Source organism: Chiloscyllium plagiosum, unplaced genomic scaffold (assembly GCF_037043375.1).
Source record: "Chiloscyllium plagiosum isolate Xiang-an unplaced genomic scaffold, Cpla_swu_hap1 HiC_scaffold_8, whole genome shotgun sequence".
NCBI classification, from domain to species: Eukaryota; Metazoa; Chordata; class Chondrichthyes; order Orectolobiformes; family Hemiscylliidae; genus Chiloscyllium; species Chiloscyllium plagiosum.
The window spans coordinates 84,777,125-84,797,342 of record NW_028270146.1 but is presented as its reverse complement, the minus strand read 5'-3'; the positions used below and the strand labels follow the sequence as shown (position 1 = coordinate 84,797,342).

Genomic DNA, 20,218 nt, shown 5'->3' with positions numbered 1-20,218 from the left:
CTCCATATCAATGATGGTCCAACCAACCAGTGCCCTCTTCTCATGCTGTCTCAATTAGTCCCCCCAAGACTGTTTCTTCCATCCTCATCCTGGTAAGTACAAGACAAGCTTCAACTTCTCTTCACCTTTTAAAAATGTTTTAAGTTCAGTACTAACAAGCCATTATTTATTCCTTATGTACGATTCTCCTAGCACTCTACAATAACAGTTCTATATCTTCTGCAGTCCCTCACTCCTTCCTAGTGTAGAATACTGGGACAGCATACACCAGCATCATCAGCTCAAGGAATACATACTGATGGGAGGGCAATCTAGCAGGGGCTAATTTTGCTTAATTAAAAATAACCTGAACATGAGTTTTCTTTAATCTATGATAATATGATGCTGAAAAGTTACAACAGCACAGAAAGGGTCCTTAGACACCATAGATTGCACTACTCAATGTAAACCCATTATGAAGTGACCCAATTACTCTTAAGGCGTAGGAGCAGAAATCAGGCCATTCAGCCCATTGAATCTTCTCTGTCAATCAATCATGGGCTGATAATATTCAGTGAAGGTGGCTCAGACTGAGGAAAACTGAAACAAGGATCCTGGGATTCTGCAAACCAGATCAGAAGCAACTCGAGGCAGGAATTTGCTCGGACTGTCTCAATGGTTCTCCTTATTGAACCTTCCTGGTGCTCAGCAGCACAAGGCACAGTCCAAAGTACTTGGCAGCGTAGACTGTCCCCAAGCACAACTTATTTATTTATGAGGCTTTATCTAATGCTTGAACTGTACTTCGGTCAGACACAGCTGTTAGAAAACCTGAAGAAATTACTTGCAGTTTCTCAACAACATGATTCTGAGTGTGTCATTCTTTCTGCTTATCGATCAGTTAAATTTTGAATTTTTAACAGGTCTTCAGCATTTGATAACCCTTGAAATGCCTCTACCCTACATTATTTTACACCATAAACATATAAATCATGCATCAATCTGATGGCCAGGATTAACACATAATCTTTACTTTTTTTTAAACATGTTCAACCATTGCTTAGTAATTGCCTCCTTGTTAGTAAAGTCATTCATTCGAGCTAATGTGTTCTGCATTTTCAGAGTGCCACATTCGCGTGTCTTATATTCTGTCAGGCGTCTCCGCCTCTTAACGCCGTTACATGTGCGGTAGTTTCGTTAGAACCCGAAATGGGGAGAGATAGCACGGAGTGTACCTTGTAGCTGTTTGAAACGCCCATCCGTGACATTGTAGGGCGCCTGCTGTGGTGGGTTGTAACCAGGAGGTATCTCAGCTAGAGTGGACATGAGTAGGATGGTTCAAGCTGTCCGTGCGGATGGGGAAAATTGCCCTGAGCACTCCCAAAGAGGTAGATAGATGGTGGAGCGCACAAGCCAGTTTCTACAGCAGGCAGCGGGAACTGAGGGGTGGAGCCTTCGAGTTGATGGTTAATTTCTCTTCCCAGGTTGGAATCAGTTCCCGAGCGGTGGGCATGAGCCCGGTGGGTCCGAGTTCATTGCAGAGGCTGCAGTATCAGTGTCTGATGTATATACTGGAGAAGTTGCATGGGAATTGGGGCCTTTTTTTAAAAAAAAATTGAACACTGACCCTGTGGTAATAATCAGTTAGGTGATGTCATTCACTGTTTGCTCACAGAGGTGTGTGGAATAAAAACGTACGGCTCTAACAAGCTGAAGGACAGCAGATGGAAAGCACTTTTTTCTTACTGTGCAAGTTGTCGTTTTAAATGAATGCATATGAACTAGCTGCGTAGAGTCAGCAGAGAGCGTGAGCTATGTTTATAACAGGAACAAAACTATATGTGTGCTGGAGAGTGGGGGTGAAGTGAAATTCATTCACTTCTGCTATTGCAATTTTAAGTTCTAAAAAAAACAATATTTGTTCCCAGCACCACCTGAGAGGTATATTTCACTGAAGTGATCCACTGAGTGGGAAAGGGAAGTGAGCCAGGGAGCAGAGGAAAACACCATTTTTAGCGATTTTTAAAAAAATTGTGAGCTTTTCATTAGAGCATGGGCTATATTCACATTTATTCAGACTCACACATTTATTCAAAAGCTGTCATGCGTCCATACAGTAAGAATACAAGAGGAATTCCTGCTCCAGTGTGTGGGGAACATCCCAATGATTATATCGGGGTCAGTTCAAATCCCGCCCTGGCAGTTTGGGAATTTCAATTCAATTAAGGAAAAGAAACTAAATAAAAACTAGAAACAAGCTAATACCGGTCATCATGACTGTGAGGCTATTGGATTGTTGTACAAATCCGACTGGTTCATTAATGTTCTGTTGGGGGAAGACCTTTCCCAGTGTGGCCTCTGAGAGACTCCAGATCCACATCAATGTGATTGGCTCTTAACTGCCCACAAAATAGCCCAGCAAGACACTGTTGTTTCAAATCATAGCAAATAAGCATAAAAACAAACTGGACACACTGTTGAGTTCAGCATCGGCAACAGGTATTGAAAATAAAACACACCCAGCTCAGGCAATGCAGTAAAGTCCTCCCAATTAAGAGGGTGAAATATGTTCGGCCAGCCCCGTGGTGGACGGGGGTTTCCTACCATGAAAGAATGCTGTCTCTGCTCCCACTCTCCAATGTCTGCCAGTGGGAAACCATCTCCATTCCTCGGTCATGTTTAGTTCCAAGTGAAAGGCCCACAAACTGACTGGAAAATTCCAGTTGGCTGCTGACTATCATAGTCCACTAATTGTCCTTCTACCCATCAAACTAGCCTGACATAAATACGATCTGTGAGTGTGACCGCACCTTATAGGCCTCACCCAATATCAACCCTGGATATGTCTTGTCTCAGTAACAGTAAAGCCCATCACAGCCAGTAGAATAAGACATTCGTATGTGCCCCTGGGAGCCTTAAACATTGACTGTGGGCTCCATGAAGTTTCATAGCATCAGGCATGGAAACCTCCTACTAACTCGCACCTACTCTCAGCTGGTGAATCCACCCTTTCCTTTGTCAAACACCACTTGGAAGAAGGAAAGAGGCACACAATCTATTCTGGACAGGTACCATCAATGTCTATTACTGAAAGCTGCTGAGTGCTATCAACACTGATGGGGCTGGCTGAATCCTGAAAGAAACAGCTACTAGCCTGAGCTTTCAGAAGATGACAATCGAACCAAAAAGGCCACTCGATTTGGTGCACAGAAAGCTACTGGTTATAGATGTATCTGTCCATGACAATGTTAGTATGAGCAAACAACACTCAGTCCTTGTGCAGATGCAGTCTCATCTTCACAATGAGAACACTCCATTGCAAGTGTGACACTAGCACTGCGCTAAACCACTCAGCTCGCAAGAATTTCTAAGTCATTTCAAGTTCCAAGGCTCTATCAAATATCTGGGCTTTGTTGGTTGATCTCAAGCAGATTAGAGTATAGAGAGACTGTGACTGATCATATACACTTCCAGAGAGGTAACCTCTGCTGGAAGTGAACATGTGCAGACGTCAGGCGAGGACAAATCGAGGCATAATGCTCTGTACTGAAGTACCTTATATACACTAATAGTTTATGATCAAAGATTTGAAGTATGGTCACTCAGATAAGGTTATGGTCAGCAACCAGAAACACATACACTAGCAAGGAATGACACCTTCAGGGGAAAAATTGAAGGAGGCACTCTCTGAAAAGAACAGAGAAGATGGTTCAATTTAAAGATGCCCACAGCTGCAAGACTGTCATCATGGAGGGGCCATTCCTCCACTGCATAGCCACCAGCTGTGTGCCAACAGCCGTGGTGGATGTAGGAGAGTTTCCTGGCATGAAACTGTGCTGTCTCTGTTCCCCCACTCCAAGGTCTGCCAATGGGAAATCATTTCCATTCCTCATTCATGTTTAGTTCCAAGTGAAAGGCCCACAAACTGACTGGAAAATTCCAGTTGGCTGCTGACTATCAGCCTTCATAGACCATTAATTGTCCTTCTACCCAGAATTAAAGTGGTCCAAAGGCAGGAAGAAGCTGAAATTCCTTATGTCATTCTTTGGAATTCCAACAGAAATCCAACATTCTGCAGTGATGCTTCATAGGAGTTTTCAAACCCCAGAAAACTACAAAATTACAACTATCCACTACCTCCCTCACATCCCTGTGTTTTTTGGAACCTTCATGCACCTACAACCATACAAACCTGATGTACATATTTTCATTCTTTACTGGAAGAAGGCCACTCAGCTCACTGGATCACTATGGTCCTACTCCACAGCTACCTGAAGAAGGAGCAGTGCTCCAAAAGCGATTATATCCAAATAAACCTATATCCTGGTGTTGTGTGATTTTTAACAAGATCCTACATGGTGAGCAAGATGCTGTTTAGCTCATAAATAGTTGCCAGTTGCAATTCAAACACCCAATGAAAGCAAGTATATGCAGAATCATCATTCACCACCGAGCACAAAATCTGTTCATTATATCAAAATCTGTTGATTCATTCAGATCAGAAAAATGTTTACAATGAGTTTGATTTAATTTATAGCTGATCACATACGATCCCTGTCAGTGGAGAAGTAAACAGGAGTCAGCTATTGATGCATAATGGATATGAATGATAGGGGTCTGGCAACTGCAGGGAGGTTTGAAGGATGTCTGTCACCAAGTGGAAATATTTGAAGTTATGCATGTCATTTCCACAATGATGCACTAGATCTCTCAGAGATCACAATACACTAAGTGTTAAATGTCCAGGAAGTTCAAACATCTGAAGGATAATTGTTATGGACCAGGCCAGATCCCCTCAAAACATTTGAAGAAGGTAGTGCAGGCCCTAACACTTCTAGTTGTTTTAAGCAGGTGTACAGTGGATATTCCAGGAGTGATGCAGCTGGCCCAACCACTCGGTTTTAAACAAAACAGAATTTATTTACACACAAACAAAAGAAAACCAAATTTAGAATAACATAACTATTTGAAAACCCAATCAACTCTACTGCAAATTAATAATGGTGTTCCAAATTTTTGCAACATCCCATAAAACCCCCTTGGCAAAAAGGTAAATTCAAATGCAGGTTCTTGCAGGAGAGATATTGCAGAGAGAGAGAGAAAGAGAGAGAGAGAATCAGCATATAGCTGTTTCTTTGGGTGCAGCAGCTTTAAACAGACTGCTTGCTTAAACCAAACCAAACCAAAATCCTGAATGGGAGAACTGGCCACTCTCCTTTCATTGTGCAAGTTTCATTGTGCCTTCTCAATTAGGTATTTCCAGACATATCGGAACCTCTACTTTTTATGACCCCTTTAGAAAAACAAAATCAGGACAACACAACCTTGTTAAAGGTGCAGCATTGTCACATAATTATCTGGTACCTGGAACCCTCTGAAAAAGTTTCGAACTCAAGGTGGAGACTTCAGAGGCTTGTGACTTACTTACCTTAGCAGTTACCTAGGAAAGTCTACAGGGATTATAACAGGCTCTAACTCCTTGCTAATTATAAAACTGACCACCTCAATCATTCAAACTAATTTCCTCCCCCCACCCAAAAACCCATCCCAAACTCTCACTGCAACCCCACCTCTTTCATGGATACCTACATTCAACCTTAGGTCCAACTGCCACTCTATATCTTCAACTATCTTGCCCACCTGGCAACCCACCTCCCTACCTACTCTACACCATGTACAACCCCACACCTACTGGGCACCCCACCCCACACTTGCCTTACACACTGACCTTCTGACAGTAGCTTTCAAAATAACCTTCAAACCTTTAACCATGGAGTACAGCAACTTTCTTCATAAAACTGGGGCATGGTTTCTGCAATGATCCATTCAACTGCTGCATATGTTGTTTACTGGATAGTTTCTATGAAAGTCATAGACTCAAACTCATTGAGGTGTCCAGTGTGAAAATAGGCCCTTTGGCCTAACTTGTCAATGCCACCCAGTTTTTACAATTAATCCAGTCCCATGTGCATGCATTTGGTCTATATCCTTCCATAGGCGAAAGTGAGTACTGCAGATGCTGGAGATTAGAGTCGAGAGTGTGGTGCTGAAAAAGCAAAGCAGGTCAGGCAGCATCCGAGGAGCAGGAAAATCGATGTTTCGGGCAACAGCCTTTGATGAAGGGCTTTTGCCTGAAACTTTGATTTTCCTGCTCCTTGGATGCTGCCTGACCTGCTGTGCTTTTCCAGCACCACACTCTTGACTATATCCCTCCAATCTTATTCGATCCACATACTTGTCCGAATGTTTCTTAAATGATAAAATTGTACTCACCTCCAATACTACCCCTGGCAGCCCATTCCAGACACATACCACACTCTGGACCCTTTTGTATCTCTCCCCTCTCAGCTCAAACCTATGCCCTCTACCACTGGGAAAAGCTATTGGTTACCTTATCTATGCCTCCCATGATTTTGTAGACCTCCATAAGGTTCTCTCCCTGTCTCCTATGTTCAAGGGAAAAAAGTCCCAGCCTATCCAGCCTCTCCTTATGACTCCAGCCTTCCCGTCCAGGTAGCATCCTAGTAAATCTTTTCTGCACTCTTTCTAGCTCAGTAACATCCTTGCAATAGTGGAGTAACCAGAACTGCATGCAGTACTCCAAATGTGGCCTTACCAACATCTTGTACAGCTGCAACAGGATGTCCCATACTGTTCTATACTCAATGCTCTGACCAATGAAAGCAAGCATGCCGAAAGCCTTCTTCACCACCCTGTCTAAATGTAACTTCAAGGAGTTATTAATCTGTATCCCCAGATCTCTTTGTTCTATAACACTCCCCAGGGCCTAGCCATCAATTTTGTAAGTCCTGCCCTGGTGCGATCTACCAAAATGCAACAACTTGCATTTATCTAAATTAAACTGCATCTGCCATTTCTCAGCCCACTGGTCCAGTTGAACAAGATCTCGCTACATTCCCAGATAACCTTCGTTGTTCACTATACCACCAATCTTGGTGTCATCTGCAAACTTACTAACCATACCTCCTAAATTCTCATCAAAGTCTTTTATATAAATGACGAATAATAGTGGTGATCCTTGCGGCACACTGCTGGTCACAGGCCTCCAGTCTGAAAAACAACCCTCTATCACCACTACCTTCAGGCCAATTTTACATTTTGGGTTTTTCATCCAGAATGCAAGTGGGCAAACTCTGTCTGATGTGGGATTGGGAAACGGGCTCACGATCCAGACTGGAACTTCAAGTCGGCAGCTTTCTCCATTTCAGCCAAGCTTTCCAAAAGGAAGCTGTAGAATAAAATCAAATGAATGAGGCCAATAATTCTGAACTGTGTATACTAAAGCTGGCTGCACAACGGCATGAGGCGTGGAAGTAGGTTTCCAGCTGTTTGGTTTGCTTACAGAAGAAACTTTGGGTCTGGTGAGAACAGAAGAAAATGTGAAGCACCTGTTGGACATTGGGAACTGAACAGGATAGTTACAAAACAAGTGTGCAAAAGGGGAAACCAAACAAAGACACAGCTATTCAGATTTTGTAATAGTTTTGTCATCAGGATTGAACATACAATAGATTCAGAAAATGTTGAAAATCGAATCTTTAGAACTGTCAAGTTATATTATGTTATCATATTACAAAGTGGATTACAGTAAATGATGCTTGTTTTAAAGAATACTAATATTCTTCATAGATATATTCTTGGCTTGAGAAATCCACCATTACCAAGGAAGATAGTAAAAGTTTTTTCAGGTATGTGAAAGGCAAAAAAAATGGTAAAGACTAAAATTGGGCCCTTGAAAACAGAAACAGGGGAATATATTATGGGGAACAAAGAACTGGCAGAAGAATTGAATTGGTACTTCAGATCGGTGTTCACTGGGGAAGACACAAGCAATCTCCCTGAGGTAACAGTGGCTGAAGCACGTGAACTTAAGGGAATTTATATTTGCCAGGAATTGGTGTTGGAGAGACTGTTAGGTCTGAAGGTTGATAAGTCCCTGGGGCCTGATGGTCTACATCCCAGGGTACTGAAGGAGGTGGCTCGAGAAATCGTGGATGCATTGGTGATTATTTTCCAGAGTTCGATAGATTTCGGATCAGTTCCTGCAGATTGGAGGGTGGCTAATGTTGTACCACTTTTTAAGAAAGGTGGGAGAGAAAGCAGGAAATTATAGACCAGTTAGTCTGACCTCAGTGGTGGGAAAGATGCTGGAGTCTATTATAAAGGATGAAATTACGACACATCTGGATAGTAGTAACAGGATAGGTCAGAGTCAGCATGGATTTATGAAGGGGAAATCATGCTTGACTAATCTTCTGGAATTTTTTGAGGATGTAACTGTGAAGATGGACGAGGGAGGTCCAGTAGATGTAGTCTACCTGGACTTTCAGAAAGCTTTTGATAAAGTCCCACATAGGAGGTTAGTGAGCAAAATGAGGGTGCATGGTATTGGGGGCAAAGGACTAACTTGGATTGAAAGTTCGTTGGCTGATAGGAAACAAAGAGTAGTGATAAACGGCTCCATTTCGGAATGGCAAGCAATGACCAGTGGGGTACCGCAGGGATCAGTACTGGGACCGCAGCTTTTTACAATATATGTTAATGATATAGAAGATGGTATTAGCAATAACATTAGCAAATTTGCTGATGATACTAAGCTGGGTGGCAGGGTGAAATGTGATGAGGATGCTAGGAGATTACAGGGTGACCTGGACAAGTTAGGTGAGTGGTCAGATACATGGCAGATGCAGTTTAATGTGGATAAATATATGGTTATCCACTTTGGTGGCAAGAACAGGAAGGCAGATTACTACGTAAATGGAATCAATTGAGGTAAAGGGGCAGTACAGAGAGATCTGGGTGTTCTTGTACACCAGTCAATGAAGGTAAGCATGCACGTACAGCAGGTAGTGAAGAAGGCTAATCGCATGCTGGCCTTCATAACAAGATGGATTGAGTATAGAAGCAAAGAGGTTCTTCTGCAGCTGTACAGATCCCTGGTGAGACCACACCTGGAGTACTGAGTGCAGTTCTGGTCTCCAAATTTGAGGAAAGACATTCTGGCAATTGAGGGAGTGCAGCGTAGGTTCACGAGGTCAATTCCTGGAATGGTGGGATTACCTTACACTGAAAAACTGAACAACTGGGCTTGTATAACCTTGAGTTTAGAAGATTGAGAGGGGATCTGATTGAGACATATAAGATTATTAAAGGATTGGACACTCTAGAGGCAGGAAACATGTTTCCGCTGATGGGTGAGTGCCGAACCAGAGGACACAGCTTAAAAATACGGGGTAGACCATTTAGGACAGAGATGAGGAGAAACGTCTTCACCCAGAGAGTGGTGGCTGTGTGGAATGCTCTGCCCCAGAGGGCAGTGGAGGCCCAGTCTCTGGATTAATTTAAGAAAGAGTTGGATAGAGCTCTCAAGGATTGTGGAATCAAGGGTTATGGAGATAAGGCAGGAACAGGATACTGATTAAGGATGATCAGCCATGATCATATTGAATGGTGGTGCAGGCTCGAAGGGCAGAATGGCCTACTCCTGCACCTATTGTCTTATGATATTAAATTTGCGTTGACTATCTTTGACTAATACTAATTTATTTAGATTGTTTGAGAGGAAAATAGGGTTTTGTGGAACATAAAGTAGCAAAACAATTGCACAAAGTAAACTCCATCTCAAAATGATAATCACTACAGTTAGACATCAAAGATTTTAGATTAAAAATGGCTTGAAATCTTTTATTAATAGTCACTGTCAATTTATGAAGTTATTTGAAGTAAGGGTATTATAATTCTCAAATATCATCTTCACACAGCAAGTAATCCATTGTTTCATTCCTTCTGCTGCTTGGTTTTAACTTTTTCCAAGTCAAGAACCAATGAAAAATATTTGTCAGTGTCCCATATTTCTTTGTTCAAATTTCAATCTTCTGCAATCATTACAGCTATTGTGTCATGTTCACTTACACTAAGTCAGGATCAAGTAACAAGAAAATAAGAGATGTGTTATGTAATCCATTGTCAAAACAGCCATTACTTTGTACCCCTTATGAATGGTTGAAAGGGTAAATTTGTGATTTACTTTACTCCAGGGTTGAATTAGTTCATGTGTTGGTCCTACAGTTGTCATACTACATCTTGATAAAACCAATTGTATTGAATGACTGATGAAAATACTACTTGAATAACACAGATTAAGGACAAATGTTGAAGATTTTGAATCTTCACACATCAAATAGAAGACAGTATAAGGAAGCAATGCATAAGGGCAATCTAGACATCATACAGCAAACAGAAACCTCCAGTATGTTGTGACATCTTCCAAAAGAAAATCATATGGAATAAATTTAACTTATATCCAAATTTGAAATGGAATGTCACAACAATCAAATTAAGGTTTTGTATGATTGGCACTCTGTCAGCACAAGTTGAACAGATTATGGTAACAATCCCATGTTTGGAGATGGGGTGTGGTATCTCTCAGGATTTCAAGCATATTAACATTCAAAGTGAAGATATATTTGTTTGTGAGGTATAATTAACATGGGTGGGACAGTGACTCAGTGGTTAGCACCGCTGCCTCACAATGTCAGGGTTTGATTCCAGCCTCGGACGACTGTCTGTGTGGAATTTGCACGTTTTCCCCGTGTCAGCGTGGGTGCTCAGTTTTCCTCCCACAATCCAAAGATGTGCAGGTTATGTAAATTGGCTACGCTAAATTGCCCACAGTGTTCAGGGATGTGTAGGTTATGTACATTTATCAGGGGAAATGAAGAGCAATAGGTTAGGGGAATGGGTCTGGATAGGTTACTCTTCGGAGGCTTGGTGTGGACTTGTTGGACCAAATGGTCTGTTTCCACATTGTTGGGATTCTATGATTCTAATGGAGAATGGAGAAGATTCAGGATGAGCTTTGTAAATGTTTCTTGACTCTTAAACACCATTGTTGTCAAGCAGGCCAGCAGGAGGTCTGTGTCTAGCTGACAGATGAAGGGTGTCGAGGCAAATTGCATGTTCATAGTGGTTAGAGGTGGCTGAAAATGGTGAATATACACCACTTGCAAAATTTTTAAAAATTCAATGTTCTGACCAGAGCAGTTAAGGTATGACTGCTGTTTCTGTCTGCCTTACCATCTTCCAGGACTGACTACTAGATTACTGTCACTGTTTATCAATCACAGCACAAGTCATTGCAACATCCTGTGCTGTTACTTGCATAATTACTACTACCCACTACTTCCCTCACTTCCCCATGTTTTTTGGAACCTTCATGCACCTACAACCACACAAACCTTTATCATTCTATTCATTTTCATTCTTTAGTGGAATAGACACTAATACACTCCCCTTCCTTCTGTAGGATAAGCTAATACCAAATAAAAGGGAGCAGGCAGAGATAGGAAGAGGGATACCAGCAGTTGAAATACCATTCACAATGGAAGAGGTCACCATTTGTGAAGTGGCCCATAGTTGAGTCAGAAGCACAGTAGAAGTATTGTGCAGAGTGTGTGGTTAATTACTTTTCCTTTCTCTTCTCACAGAACCTTTATCCTCACAGGCTAAATGACAATCTGGCGGTACTTTGTTACTTACTTATTTCTGATAATGCATGGCTATTAAGTGCTAACCCAGTCTATCACATCAACCTGATCTGAACCAAGGGAGGAGGAAGACGACACAACTCTTAAAATTTTGCCATTGTTAAATATCAATAACAACAACTATTTATATTAATACAAAGCAATGAAACATAAGGCACTTCACTGGAGCATTATAAAACAAAGCTTGTTGCCTAGCCATATAGGAGAAAAGGCAGCTGATTAAAGGATTGGTGTCATTTAGTGTCTAAAAGGAAGAAAGTGATGGGGGATGCAGGGGGAGTGTGAGGAGAGAATTTAAGAGCTTTGGAATTTAAAAGCGAAACAATCTAAGGAGGGTTGAGTTTAAGAGTCGTGAGATCTTGTTGCAGCTCTATAAAACTTTGGTTAGACCGCACTTGGAATACTGAGTCCAGTTCTGGTCGCCCTATTATAGGAAAGATGTGGATGCTTTGGAGCGGGTTCAGAGGAGGTTTACCAGGATGCTGCCTGGACTGGAGGTTGACTGAAGAGAGGTTGACTGAGCTCGGACTTTTTTCATTGGAGAAAAGGAGGAGGAGAGGGGACCTAATTGAGGTATACAAGATAATGAGAGGCATAGATAGAGTCGATAGCCAGAGACTATTTCGCAGGGCAGAAATGACTAACACAAGGGGTCATAGTTTTAAGCTGGTTGGAGGAAAGTTTAGAGGGGATGTCAGAGGTGGGTTCTTTACACAGAGAGTTGTGAGAGCATGGAATGCGTTGCCAGCAGCAGTTGTGGAAGCAAGGTCATTGGGGACATTTAAGAGACTACTGGACATGCATATGGTCACCGAAATTTGAGGGTGCATACATGAGGATCAGTGGTCGGCACAACATCATGGGCTGAAGGGCCTGTTCTGTGCTGTACTGTTCTATGCTCTATAGAGCAATTATAACTTACAATGCACACAACACCAGAATTACAGGAGGCTAGATGTCTTGAGGGTTGTGAGGTTGAAGGAAATTATGAAGATAGGGAGGGGAAAGGGTATGGAGGAACTCAAAAACAAGGATGAAAACTTTAAAATAAAGATTCTGCTTGAGTGGGAGCCAATGTAGGTCAGTGAGCATTGTGGCAATCAGAGAACATTTAGCCAGCTATTATTTATGACTCCTGGAAACTCATGCAAGTGAAAGAATGAACTTTAAAAGCTCTACCAAATTAAACATTAAAATAAAAAAAGGGCAAGAGTAGGCCATTTGGCCCTTCGAGCCTGCTCCACGATTCATTATGATCATGACTGATCATCCAACTCAATAGCCTGTTCCTGCTTTTCATCATATCCTTTGACCTCTTTAGCCCCAAATATTATGCCCAACTCTTTCTTGAAATCATACAGTGTTTTGACTTTGGCTGTTTTCTGTAGTAGCAAATTCCACTAGCTTTCCATTCTTTGAGTGAAGATATTTCTCCTCATCTCAGTCATACTTGGATTATCTTGTATCCTTTGACAGTAATATTAAATGTTTCTTTTTTTAAAAAAAAACTCTCAAATGCATATTTTTGTGTGCATGTATGAGAGAAAGAGATTGGGCTTTGCAAAAGAGAAGAGAAAATGATAGCTGTAGCATTAGGTAAAGGTTAGTTCACTTGGCTGGACAGCTGGTTTGTGATGCTCAGTGAGGCCAACAGCGTGGGTTGCGGTCCTGCATTGACTGAGGTCATCATGAAGAACGCTCCTCAACCTCTCCCCTTGCCTGAGGCATGGTGACTCTCAGGTTAAACCTCCATCAATTGTCTCTCTCTCTGAGAGAGCAGCCCTACTATCTGGTAAGACTATGGTTACTTTACCCTTATAATGAGTCTGAGGGAATTAACACTTAGCTGTATTGAGCGCCACACAGACTTTGGGTGGAGAAACAGTCTTGCACAAGTTCTTGATGGAGACCGACAAGACATACCCGCTCCTGTGAGTTGTAACTTGCCTGATTAAATAATTTTACTTTTACCTACTGCTATCATGGAATAAGCAATACCGTGCCATGCAAGATCAGTGCCCCTCTTTGTTGACACTCTCTGGTGGTCTCTCCTCTACCACTGATTATAGACAGGCCAATAGATTCAGCATATAAAGGTGGACTGATGGCAGTAAATTACCCTACCACAAGCCAGCAGCAGTTGGTATCCAGAGGATACAACATGCTGGCATCACTGGCACCTGAAAACATGACAACAGAAACTCCCATTGCAAGTCCCCACAATGAGTACACATTGTGATTCCTACTTTCAGAAACTCAAATAATTACAACCACTCTGCTAAAGTTCACTTTGGTACCTGAAGGATTGAGCTTAATCCCCAATCCAGTTGAGCTAAAAATTGCATCACAAAGGGAAGTATAGTCGTAGGAAAAAAAGAAGAGTGAAGCCATAAAATATGTAAAACAAAAAAAAAACCAAATGAAGATAATAATAGTGAAGCAAATAAGTCCAGACATTCCATGGGTAGTGGTGCATGTCAGCAATTCTTCTGGTGATGTGAAGTGTGCTGTGGCAACAGTAACACTGTCTTTTTCCAAATGAAAGAATGTCAATAACACATTGACATTTTCTTCCCCCTGAGTCTGGGATTTAAATGTTTCTCTGGAATGCACTGCATAGTGTGAGAGCTGAATAATTCGTTCGCAGTGCCCCTTACCATTGCAAGTATTTACTAGATTCCTGGGCAATGGAGTTACTGCTAACACATAAAATATCTGAGAAAGAACTTCAAACATCTTGCTGACCTTACAGCTTTCCATCAATCATTGTTTGTCAGGTTATAAATCAAGACAGAAAAATGAAAAGCCCACAGATGTCAATACTTATCGGCAAATGTACAAATGTTGCACATACCTAAAGTTGGAAATGCGAACTCTATATTAAACTGAGGTCCACGCCTTAGGGTAGATTTTGGAGATGGTTGAGCTGGACAACTGCCCTGTGGTCAATAGCAAACGGAGAAATCAATGACCTGTGACATATTGTCCTCCTCCGATACTCCTATACCTCTGTTTCTGAGGATTCCCTCAGCCTCCTGCTCTCCCCCCGCACCCTCACTGCTTTCTCATGTATTCTCCTCTCCCCAAGCTCCTGACGTCCATGAATTTCTACAAAGGAACCATTATGAAGTGAAAAGCAAGCTCAGATATTTATTTGCAGATATAACTTCCCAAAAGTGTTTATTTTTAATTAAAATGTAGACATGTCAGGCTCAGTCAACACTTAATGCCCAGTCCTAATTTTGAAAGTGGTGATAAGCTGCCTTCTTGATCTGCTGCCATCCATGTGGCACAGGTATAGTGCAGTTAGGAAAAGTATTCTAGGATTTTGATACAGCAATAGTGAAGGAGCAGAAATATAGTTCCAAGTCAGGATAGCGTGTGGCTTGAACGACAGCTTGCAGGCAATGGTGTTCATGCATTTGCAGCCCTTGACCTTATAGGTGATAGAAATTATGGTTTGGAAGGAGCAATCAATGAAGGTTGAGTGAGTTGATGCTGTGCATTTTGTGGATGGTACACACTGTGTATCAGTAGTGGAGAGGCTGCGTGTTTATGAAGGTGGATGTAGGCTCCTTTGACCTGGATGGAGTTGCACTCATCCAAGCAAGTGGGGCATATTTTATCACACACCAGACTTAGGCCTTATAAGTAGTGGACAGACTTAGGGGAGTCAGGAGGCAAGTTATTCAACATGGAATTCTCAATCTATAAACTGTTCTTGAAACTACAATTTTTTTTGGCTGGTCCCATCTTGTTTCTGGTCAATGGGAAGCCACACAATGTTGACAGTGGGGGATTGAGTGATGGTAATGCTACTGAACCTCAAGGGGTGTTAGTTCTTGCTGCAAATCATGATTGGCTGGCAGTTATAAGGTGTGAATGTTACTTGTCACTTCTCAGCCTAAGACTAGATGTTCTTGCTGGATATAAAGCTGGACTGCTTCAATATATGAGGAATTGTGAATGGTGCTGAACATCATGCTATCATCAGCGAACGCCCCCACTTCTAACCATATAATGGAGGGAAGAGTCACTGATGAAGCAGCTGAAGATGGTTGGACCTAGATCATTCCCCTGAGGAGGCCACTGAGCATAGGAGTTGAGATGTCATGTTGAGGTCACAGAGGACTTCAGTGAGGCTACCTTTGGAGTACTGTGTACAGTTCTGGTCGCCCTGCTATAGGAAGGATATCATTAAACTAGAGAGGGTTCAGGAAACTTTTACCAGCACATTGCTGGGACTGGAGAATTTAAATTACAAGGAGAAGTTGGACAGTGTGGGACTTCTTACCCTGGAGCTAAGAGGTTGAGGGGCGACCTTATAGAGGTTTATAAAATCGTGAGGGCATAGATAAGATGAATAGCAAAGGTCTTTTCCCTAGAGTGGGGAATTCAAAACTAGGTGGCATATTTTTACCATGAGAGTAGAAAGATTTAAAAGGCACCTGAGGGGCAACTTTTTCACACAGAGGCTAGTTTGTATGTGAATGAACTGCCAAAGGAAAGGATACAGTTACAACACTTAAAGACATTTGGATAGGTACATAAACAGGAAAGGGATATGAGCTAAACGCAGGCAAGTGGGACTATTTAAGTTCTGAAACTTGGTCGGCGTGGACAGGTTGGACTGAAGCATCTGTTTCCATGCTGTATGACTCCATGATTCAAACACCTATAGGGATGTCCTGCAGCTGAGATGATTGACCTCCAACAACTGCAACCATTCATCCAACAAATAAGATTCCAACAATTCACTCTACTTTTGTTCTACTCCTTGATGGCAATTCTGTAGTTTTGAAGTCAAGGGCAGGTGTTCTTTCCTTACCATTATTAAACATTCTTCACATGTAATACTTTCATATTATAAATATAGCATAGTATTAATAGTTTAGATGTGGGTTGGTTCATCATAACCTACCCTTTTGAAATGTCCTTCAGCCAATATAGTTGTAAAACTGGTGTCACCTGTCGCAATAAGATGTCACAGTTCTTTCATTCTGGAATTCTTTAACTTTCTAGGCTTTTTTTTAAAATTAAGGAATCAGAAACAAATACTTTTATCTGACCACGTTTTCTTCAACAGTAAAAGAACACAAATATAATCTGAAATTTAACCAAAATCCTCAAAAGGTAAAGTGCCCAGAAGTCATTTTGATAACAGGCAATTTTTGATACCATATTAGGTTTGTGGAAATAGCTGGCCCGGGGGCTCATGAATAATTGAATTTTGTCAGTTTTGCAGCTTTCTTACTTAGATCATTTTAATATTCCATTTAACAATAAAAGTCAGGAATAGTAAAAATGGCAGCTTTGTTGGAGAATGAGATAGAAAAAAAAGTGGAGTTGAGTATGGGGCTTTAATAAGAAATGAGACATGAACAACAAAACACAAAAGCTTCAAACACAAAGTATCTTTTGCAGCCCTTCCTGATACTGTCCATGTTTTTAGATCCTGAAGCCAGTTTCAGGTTATTTCCTTTCTCTAAATGCAATAATATCACAGGATAATTTGAGATATATTGCACATATGAAAAGAAGAATCTGCTGAAATGCAAATTGTTGGAAACTTTTACCTGAGATGGCAAATTTCGCACCTCAACTCCATTTTAATTTTCAGAGGTTTTCTTTGCTACTAGTTATATTGCACACTGAGAAATGTATTACTCTAATGAATACCAACTGGGTACACTTGAGGTCTTGTAAAGCACTTGAATCAGAAATTTAGTGCAACTGAAAAAGATTCAATGACAATTCATCATACTGGATATCAGATCTAAATTTATATAGATTTGATTATTTACACCAGTGGTGACAGCAATGAACTCTTATTGAGATCTATGCATACTTGTATTTGCTAAACAACTATTATTAGAATTAGATTTTGTTTCCCTCAGTACAAATGAAATTACTATCTTGTACTGTATTAATATAACTTTGGATAATTCTGAAATAAAAGGAAACAAATCAAACATCACCTCCTCCATTGAACAATCATATTCTGTAAATCCCTGACTGCCAAATGAAAATACAATGTCAATGTATCTACGAGTAGGTAATTCAAACATTTCCACCAACAGTCCTGATTGGTGGGTATACTTGGAATACTTCTGTAGAATTTAAGAGGACTGAAACAGAATATGCTCTAGGTTTGTATAATATGATCAATCACACACAAGAACTGCCTCAGTAGTATAATGTTACGATGTGAAACAGCAAATTATCTTGCTCTGTTCTCTCACGCCACATTTCACATTCTAACCTCTCTCCACTGCCTGTGCTCCACCTTGCCTTGTTTAACTCCCACCAAGATGAAAATAGTTAATGCATTCATGGCTTTTCTTTCCACCCTGCAGAATTACTTCCAGAGAAGTTCAAGGCTCATGAGGGTTTTTAGGGTGCTGAGTCCACAGCTTTCCATCATTTATATAAATGAGATGGATGTGAACATTGAAGGTACAGTTAATAAGTTGACAGGTGACATCAAAAGTGGAGGTGTAGTGGATAGCGAAGAAGGTTACCTCAGATTACAACAGGATCATGATCAGATGGGACAATGGATGGGGAGTGGCAGGTGGAGTTTAATTTAGATGAATGTGAGGTGCTGCATTTTGGAAAGGCAAATCAGGACAGGATTTATACAATTAATGGTAAGGTCCTGGGGAGTGTTGCTGAACAAAGAGACCTTGGAGTGCAGGTTCATAGCTCCTTTAAAGTGGAGTTGCAGGTAGATTGGATAGTGAAGAAGGCGTTTGGTGTGCTTTCCTTTATTGGCCAGAGTATTGAGTATAGGAGTTGGGAGGTCATGTTGCATCTGTACAGGGCATTGATTAGGCCACTTTTGGAATATTGCGTGCAATTCTGGTCTCCCTCCCATAGGAACGATATTGTACAAACCTTCATCATTTCCTCTGGCAGCTCATTCCATACATGTACCACCCTCTGTGTGAAAAAGTTGCCCCATAGGTCTCTTTTATATCTTTCCCCTCTCACCCTAAACCTATGCCCTCTAGTTCTGGACTCTGACCCCAGGGAAAAGACTTTGCCTATTTACCCTATCCATGCCCCTCATAATTTTGTAAACCTCTATAAGGTCACCCCTCAGCCTCCGACGTTGCAGGGAAAACAGCCCCAGCCTGTTCAGCCTCTCCCTATAGCTCAAATCCTCCAACCCTGGCAACATCCTTGTAAATCTTTTCTGAACCCTTTCAAGTTTCATAATATCTTTCCGATAGGAAGGAAACCAGAATTGCACGCAATATTCCAACAGTGGCCTAACTAATGTCCTGTACAGCCGCAACATGACATCCCAACTCCTGTACTCAATACTCTGACTAATAAAGGAAAGCATACCAAACACCTTCTTCACTAGCCTATCTACCTGCAACTCCACTTTCAAGGAGCTATGAACCTGCACTCCAAGGTCTCTTTGTTCAGCAAGGTCCTGGGGAGTGTTGCTGAACAAAGAACTGTAGCTATGAACAGGCTTTGGGGAGTCAGGAGGCAAATTATTCACTGCAGATGTCTATGTCTCTGACCTGCTCTTGCAGTCACAGTATTTATATGCAAACTTCTGGATTAGAGTGGTGCTGGAAAAGCACATCAGTTCAGGCAGCATCCGAGAGTAGGAAAATCGACGTTTCGGGCAAACGCCCCTATGCTAGCCCAGGTAAAGTGCACCAGTTGTCAAAGTAACCAGCTTCTGCTCAGGTTTTGAAATTCAGAGAATTTGAGGTCAAGTCCCAGTTTGAAAATTTGAATTCAGTCTTAAAACAATCTGGACCTAAAATATCTAACTTCAGTTGAAGGTAAGTGATCCACTTCACCATTGGATTGTTGTATTCATCCAACTGTCAAAAGATGTGCCCAAGGAACAAATGACCTGTAACTGCAACAACAACCAACACCTTTCTGAATGCCCAAATTACTCCAGGCTCTGAATGGGTTTTTTTTCCATTAATCCCCATTTTGACTCCTTGATCCCATTCTCAGCCTAACCTTGCCTTGATGTCACAGACAGCCACTCCCCCATCTCCTGAGGCAGTCAGTAGTCTCAAGGAGCCGTCAGGCCAATTGGGGCTGGTAGGGGCCAATTACCGTGTGCCAGAAACGGCTCTGACTGGTCCTCCTTTCCAAACGTGACAGGGAATTCAAACACTTGTATTGTGCTGAGCTTGCCCAAGATGCCTAACCTTTCAATTTTTAATTTAAATTTGACCAAATTCTTTAAATGACAATGTGAATTGCAGCATTGACATTCTCTTCCTGACCAACTTCTGATCCTCCCACCAGACAAACCTCCAATTCCCTCTATCCCAGTTTAATAAGTTCTAGTTTAGCACCTCCAATGTGTAGACATGTTTCACTTCCCAGTTCTCACTTCCTCAACACTGATAAGAGCATAGCTTATAATTGTGGAGATCAATAATATGTCCCTTCTTTCATTACTGCGGCTCACAGGCAACAAAACAGCATGATAATGGGACAAATGTGTACATTTACAATTGCACGTTGAATAATAATCTGCCTCGTGTGAAATGAATCATATAGTCTTACACAATTCTTGTTATTATCATAAATGCAAATAAAAATAGTTAACAGAAACAGCAGCAGGTTTTAATTCAACAGTCAGATAACAACTCTTATCTGCTCCTGCTTGCCTTCTGGTTGTA

The 20,218-nt window shown here is 41.4% G+C and overlaps 1 protein-coding gene across 7 annotated transcripts in view; it reads right to left on the bottom strand.

Moving 5' to 3' along the window:
- Positions 1 to 20,218, bottom strand: part of LOC122553773 (spectrin beta chain, non-erythrocytic 1-like) — a 332,898-nt gene that overhangs the window by 151,093 nt on the left and 161,587 nt on the right. The window contains exon 1 of one of the 7 annotated variants that reach the window (XM_043698086.2): positions 1,215 to 1,504. The exons of the other annotated variants lie outside the window; for them this stretch is intronic. Coding sequence (XP_043554021.2) covers positions 1,215 to 1,305 — 91 coding nt within the window. The 5' untranslated portion in view covers positions 1,306 to 1,504. Of the gene's footprint in view, positions 1 to 1,214; positions 1,505 to 20,218 lie in introns of those variants that run through there. 7 annotated transcript variants of the gene reach the window in all.